Here is a 7422-nt window from a genome sequence, read left to right as displayed (position 1 = left end):
ACACACAAACACAAACACACACACACACACACACACACACACACACACACACACATACACACACTTCCTCCATGATGATGATGATGGGTCAGATCATTCTAATAGGAAAAGAATACTGCCCTTTGTCAGGACAGAGAACAAGGAAATAGGAAACGGCAGCAGTGTCCTCACACAGCACAGAACTCAGAATCAACCACGGGTGAATGAAGGAGAGAATGTAGAGGTGTGTGTGTGTGTGTGTGTGTGTGTGTGTGTGTGTGTGTGTGTGTGTGTGTGTGTGTGTGTGTGTGTGCGGGCTGGGGGTAGAGGGATGAATGGAGGGTTTAGGAAGTATGGGAGATGTAGTTAGAGCCTATTAAAGTGTACAATCAGATAGGCGGCCCTTCCAGATGAAAGCGAGAGCAACACGCAGGTCTGACAGAGCAAGCAGAGTTAAGCCCCCTGAGAGACACTCAAGCTGTTTCTGATGAAACATGGTGTTGGTTTCCCCGTAAAAGGACCCAGAGCTGAGCTTACAACAGCCCAACCATCTTTGTATTCTGATCTAAAGTAATTCAATCCGTACAATAAACAGTGAACATTCTAAGCACACCGGTTTGAGGAATGTCTGAACGTGGTCCAACGGAGATCATGGGGGACACTGAAACCCCAGTAATAGGGGCCGATATCATGGTTAGAGGCGAGTGTCAGAGGCAAGTTCTCCACTGGCTTTCATTAAAAAACTGGAACACTCTCTTCAGACATGGGAATCAGTTAAGGGATTGATATGCTGAAACAGACGGAAAAACAAAAATGGGATTTTTGGCAGTCACACCCCGGCATGCCGTGACAGAGCCTTCAGAGCTGAGCGTGAGTTTCAGTTACCCAGAACCCCCTCTTCACGGTCACCAGGCCAAGTGACACCACCCCACACACACTGTACTGCTACAGGCTGACAGACACAGTGACAGATGACCGTTTTAACACAATGGAAGTCCCCAAGAAGATCTATAAAATGTCAAATTAAAAAATGTGTGTTATTGACTTGGACAGACACACCCCGATGGTGATAGCGTGAGTCTCTCTGACCTCAAAGCTGGCTGCAGATGTGACACCAGACCCTGGGGTGAGTAAGACTATATTACTGGTCTCTCCACAACACCAAGCCTTCAGCTTTTGTTCAGCATAATAATGCTCTCATTGGTACACAAACTAGTGCCATGTCTCTCCTAGCCAGGGAGTAGAGAACTCAGATGTAAGGGACCGACCACACACACACACACACACACACACACACACACACACACACACACACACACACACACACTGAGTTTATGAAGTAGTTGGTTTGCATTAACAGCAGATGCCAGACACACTGTAACAATGGGGAAACATACAGTGGAGAAACATACAGTAGAGAAACATGCAGTAGAGAAACATACAGTAGAGAAACATACAGTGGAGAAACATACAGTAGAGAAACATACAGTAGAGAAACATGCAGTAGAGAAACATGCAGTAGAGAAACATACAGTAGAGAAACATACAGTGGAGAAACATACAGTAGAGAAACATACAGTAGAGAAACATGCAGTAGAGAAACATACAGTAGAGAAACATACAGTAGAGAAACATGCAGTAGAGAAACATACAGTAGAGAAACATGCAGTAGAGAAACATACAGTAGAGAAACATACAGTGGAGAAACATACAGTAGAGAAACATACAGTGGAGAAACATGCAGTAGAGAAACATGCAGTAGAGAAACATACAGTGGAGAAACATACAGTAGAGAAACATGCAGTAGAGAAACATACAGTAGAGAAACATGCAGTGGAGAAACATACAGTGGAGAAACATACAGTAGAGAAACATGCAGTAGAGAAACATGCAGTAGAGAAACATGCAGTAGAGAAACATACAGTGGAGAAACATACAGTGGAGAAACATAGTGCCGACTGCTGATCTCAGGATTCCACTGCAACCAGGACACACACAGGCAGTATTTCAATGTATATTGTGAGAGTATATTGTGGGTTGCTAACAAGAGAGTCCTTACACTAAATACTATATATAGAGAGAGAGGAGGAACGAGTGAGAGAGGAGGAGAGGGAGAAGAGGAGGGGGAGAAGGAGAGAGTGAGGGCAGGGAGGGAGGAAGTGGCGGGGGCATTCTGGGTAGTCTCCAGACAGACTCTGATGCAGAGTGGCATGTCGTCTCCTCCGCTCAGGAAGCTGCCAGAACAGTGCAACCATCTGACCGTCACAGCCCGTCTGCACCCTCCTCCTCCTCCTCCTCCCTCCCTTCCATCCTGACCCAGACTCCCCTCTCCTCTCCAGAACAGTGCAACCATCTGACCGTCACAGCCCGTCTGCACCCTCCTCCTCCTCCTCCCTCTGACCATCAGAGCCCGTCTGCACCCTCCTCCTCCTTCTCCTCCTCCCTCCCTTCCATCCTGACCCAGACTCCCCTCTCCTCTCCAGAATAGACACATGTAGATCAGCTGATTGCAAGTGGAACAGGTGACATCATACTAGGGGTGTAACGATACACTAATCTCACGATACGATACACGATATTGGGTTGACGATAATACGATACGATACACTAAGGGCAGGTGTGAAGCGTTGCAGTAGCGCTGCTGTTCACACCAATAGTGCATTTCTCCACATTTCTACTCCAATACACTTTGTGAATTTAGAGCTTAACCGTAATATCATGGAGGCCTAGAGACAAAAGACATGTTGGTTCGCAGCGTTGTGTAGCCAGTGATCACTGATATAGTATACAATAAATCACAATATTGTTTTCACCTTGACGATACGTATTGTGACGTTTCTGTATCGCCATATATTGTGGCACGATATATTGTTACACCCGTACATCATACAGAACTGGGAATTGCAATAAAACGAAGGGTTCCCAATAGGCTCTGTGCACCAGCTCCACTACTTCCTGAAAGTCACTTGGCGTCTTTATTTCCTGTCCTATATGATTGGCTTAAGTGATTCATCAGGTGTGCGGCAGACCCAGCGCACACCTGATTAATCACTTAATCCAATCATATTGGACAGGAAATAAAGAAGCCAAGTGACTTTCAGGAAGTAGTGGAGCTGGTGCACAGGGCCTATTGGGGTTGGATGTGCCTGTTGAGATTGGGAGTGGCAATGAACACACTTCCTGAGTCAAACAAACATCTTTATTATTAATATTATACCAGCACAAACAAGCACACATCACATTCATATTAACCAGCCAGGTCTCTCTGGTACACACAGTAAAATAGCATATTGAATATTGACAAACATTTAGTGTCTTCAAGAGAAACATCCAAGCCAGACAGGAGTGATGCCTTCACACTGGCACAGTGGTTTCATCCACATGTCAACCAGAGATGAAACTGCTTTCTGTCCTTAGTACTGTATATTTACATACATCTACATATCTCTAGATAAACACACCAAAGCATATATTTTGTGTACATTTCACAGATGCCCCCCTTTTAAGAAAGGTCATTTAACACATTCAATGCAGGCAGTGGGTCAATTCAAATAGCAATTCTAAGAAATGTTTTCACATTATCATTTGGACCCATTTATTTCTCCGACAAAAAAAACAATAAAAAATGTATTAAATAGAAAAAGGAGCCAATCAGTATTAAAACCATGGAATTAAAGAACTGCTGTCTCTGGTATCGGCTGTCACAAAGAGGCAGATAGAGTAGCGCCTTCTATCCCAGAACACCCTTCTCTCCCTCCTCTCCCCTGAAAACCACTGATCTGATGACAGGATTTGGGACATCTGATCAGAAAGCTAATGCTTTCCCCAGTCCAGCCATGATGGATCAAACCACTGGTTCTCCAGACCTGGGTCAGCGTTTCCCAGAGGCATCGTAGCGCTACGTTCATCGCAAGCTACGGCGTTCATCGTAGCGCTACGATGCCTCTGGGAAACGCAGCCCAGATCTGTGGGAGACTGGCCAGCCCTCAGTAGGATACCGGGAACCAGCCACGCAACACTCCTCCGCATGTCTCAATGCAACACTCTCTGACCAGCTCTCTTACAGTTGAAGTCTCCAAGTCTAAAATATTGCAGTGCAGAGGAAAGAGTTCCAACACTCTGATAGCAAAAAGTGATCCATCATCAACGTCATCCTCATAGCTGTCCCTGTGGCTTTGTTAAGTGCATACATGCACATATGCTCTCTCTCACACGCAAGCACACACACACACACACACACACCCACCCACCCACCCACCCACACACCCACACACACACACACACACACACACACACACACACACACACACACGTGATTCAATTGAACTGACTGGAGCAACTGTTCCAGTTTTCTTAGCGAGCTCAGGTATAAACTCACTATATAGTATGTGATCCCCCCCGCGCCCCCCCCCCCTTCAGTCTTTTCACCCACCAAAGTGCACATCGTAGAACATCACCATTGTGAGTAGACAATGATATGTGTGAGTAGACAATGATATGTTAGGCTCATTTGTGAATAGCATGAGTATCATGTTCAGAGTTCGCCATTCAAATTCACCCTCTCTCAGTCACACACACACACACACACACACACACACACACACACACACACACCAATAAATAGTTCTCTCATAACCCTAACTCCCTAACCAACACATGCTTTGCCGTAAAACATCACCTTGACGCAAATATTAAAATAAATTCTTACTTTGACAGCACACTAAGGCATCCCTGGTTCTCCCAGCTCCTCCTAAAACAAGTCTCATTCCTGATCATATTTTTATCAAATGATCAAATATATGTAATTCTGTCTACACACCGATTTCTAATCCACGCCGGCCGTTTGCTCCCTCTCTCTCACCATACAGACCGCTCTATCCATGCGCACCGTGTTTGAGTGCTTCAGCTACTAACGACAAAGAACAATCTGAATGTGAATCTTCTTTGTCGTTAGTAACCGACTAAAATCACGGCAGGTAACAGAAAGCAACAGAACTGCAATACAGAAATACTAGAACGATAAAACATCTTGCAGATCTATATCTCCGGTTCTATGAAACCGCGACGGAGCCAGAGCGTATGACCCAGGTGGCCTGCTGGGGGCGTGTGCTCAAGGGGTTCTGATCTTCCAGAACCCTCCAGGACACACAGAACCTCTCCCGTAGCCCTGCTAGACCTGGAACATGCAGCGGACCGGGCCTACAGCTCCCCTTTCATCTGGCCAGAGGACAGAACCAGCTCTGGGAGGCCCAGGCCGGTCTTCCGTAGAGGTCACTTCCCCAAAGTGTAAATGATTTGAAAAAAACTTTGATCCCAGGATGCGTGTCTGCAGATCGGTCAGTCTGAAGGCCAGGCTGCCCCCTGGAGGAACATGCTGGAAACACAGACACCTGAAACACAAAAGGACAATGAGTTGAGATGAGGAAAGGGGAGGAGGGGGTAGAGACGGGAGGGAGAGGAGAGGAGAGGAGGAGGGAGGAGAGAGGAGAGGGGAGGAGGGGAGGAGAGAGGAGAGGGGAGGAGAGGAGAGAGGAGGGAAGAGGACAGAACAGGAGAGGAGGGGAGAGGGGAGGAGTGGAAGGGAGGGGAGAGGGGAGGAGAGGAGAGGAGAGAGGAGAGGGGAGGAGGGGAGGAGAGAGGAGAGGGGAGGAGAGGAGAGAGGAGGGAAGAGGACAGAACAGGAGAGGAGGGGAGAGGAGAGGAGTGGAAGGGAGGGGAGAGGAGAGAAAGGGAGAGGAGGGGAGTAAGTAATGTGTATGTGTTACAGCACCCCTCACAGACACAAGTCACAAAGTGCTTCACAGAATTAAAACCACACAAAGTACAATTAATAACAGACAGGACATAAACATAAAAATGCAGAAAGGCTAGGCGAACGTCTGTCTAAACAGTCTTTAGCTGCCTTTTAAAAACGTCCACAGAGGCCGCAGCACTTAAATCCCCTGGAGGGGGTATTCCACAGATCTGGCGCCCCTGTTTGAAAGGCTTGGTCGCCTGTTGTCTGGAGCCTAGTGCGGGGGATAACCAATAGGCCCTGATCGGAAGAACCTCGGTGACCTGCAGGAAAAATATGGGTGGAGTAGGTCACTAAAATATGTGGGGGAGGCCAGGTGGGGAGAGGAGAGGAAGAAAGGAGAGGTGAGGAGGAGAGGAGTGGAGAGAGGGGAGGGGAGGGGAGGGGAGAGGAGAGGAGAGGAGAGGAGAGGAGAGGAGAGGAGAGGAGAGGAGAGGAGAGGAGAGGAGAGGAGAGGAGAGGAGAGGAGAGGAGAGGAGAGGAGAGGAGAGGAGAGGAGAGGAGAGGAGAGGAGAGGAGAAAGGAGGGAACACGGGTGATGACTACAAAACGACTGAAGTTCTGGAGGCTGGAGATGGAAGGTGAGAGCGAGTTACCCGTTTGTGTCAGGTGAGTTTGGAGAGGCGCAGGTGCGCCCCCCTGGTGTGCAGGGACTCCACGTACGTCAGAGCGCTCTGCATGGAGGTCAGGCAGTAGCCCTCCTCGCCAATCAGATACCTGCAACGGACGCAGACACGCCCCATTACATCACGGACCGCCCTGGATCATCCTCAACGTTCTAGAACACGGAACGTTCACCGCCGAGTCGTTCCTCGGTTTCACTGAAAACAACAAATAAAACAACAGACTCCCCCGGTCCCCTCAGGGCCACGTTAAAGAACAGACTCCCCCGGTCCCCTCAGGGGCCACGTTAAAGAACAGACTCCCCCGGTCCCTCAGGGGCCACGTTAAAGAACAGACTCCCCCGGTCCCCTCAGGGGCCACGTTAAAGACAACAGACTCCCCCGGTCCCCTCAGGGGCCACGTTAAAGAACAGACTCCCCCGGTCCCCTCAGGGGCCACGTTAAAGACAACAGACTCCCCCGGTCCCCTCAGGGGCCACGTTAAAGAACGTCTTTAAACATCAACTTCAACTCCTCTTCTCATCCTCCCCCCTCTCGTGACTAAACAGAGGAAATGGTCCCAAAAAACAGGTCCGTTTGTTTGTTTCACAGCGGTGTGTATACAAGGAGGAGGACGAGGAGAGGAGGAGGAGGAGGTGGGGGGGATGTCTGGGGAGGAGCAGAGGAGGGCTGAGGAGAGGAGGAGGAGGTGAGGGGGGGATGTCTGGGGAGGAGCAGAGGAGGGCTGAGGAGAGGAGGAGGAGGTGAGGGGGGGATGTCTGGGGAGGAGCAGAGGAGGGCTGAGGAGAGGAGGTGAGGGGGGGATGTCTGGGAGGAGCAGAGGAGGGCTGAGGAGAGGAGGAGGTGGGGATGTCTGGGGAGGAGGTGAGGAGGGCTGAGGAGAGGAGGAGGTGGGGATGTCTGGGGAGGAGCAGAGGAGGGCTGAGGAGAGGAGGAGGAGGAGGAGGTGGGGAGGAGCAGAGGAAGGTGGAGATTTGCTGCTTAGAGGAGACCAGAGGAAGAGTGGAGGGGACATCACGTCCGGCT

General features: G+C 49.3%; 1 protein-coding gene across 1 annotated transcript in view; it reads right to left on the bottom strand.

The window, feature by feature from the left end:
* Positions 1 to 4560: 4560 nt before the first annotated feature.
* vps9d1 (VPS9 domain containing 1) overlaps positions 4561 to 7422 on the bottom strand; it is a gene marked incomplete at its 5' end in the record, with an annotated part of 21162 nt that continues 18300 nt past the window's right edge. Inside the window, 2 exons of the mRNA XM_084452583.1 lie at positions 4561 to 5369; positions 6370 to 6490. Of these exons, the coding sequence (XP_084308709.1) occupies positions 6379 to 6490 (112 nt within the window). The 3' untranslated portion in view covers positions 4561 to 5369; positions 6370 to 6378. The remainder of the gene's footprint in view (positions 5370 to 6369; positions 6491 to 7422) is intronic.

Source organism: Borostomias antarcticus, assembly GCF_949987555.1.
Source record: "Borostomias antarcticus genome assembly, chromosome: 18".
NCBI lineage: Eukaryota > Metazoa > Chordata > Actinopteri > Stomiiformes > Stomiidae > Borostomias > Borostomias antarcticus.
This window is presented reverse-complemented; position numbering and strand designations above follow the sequence as displayed.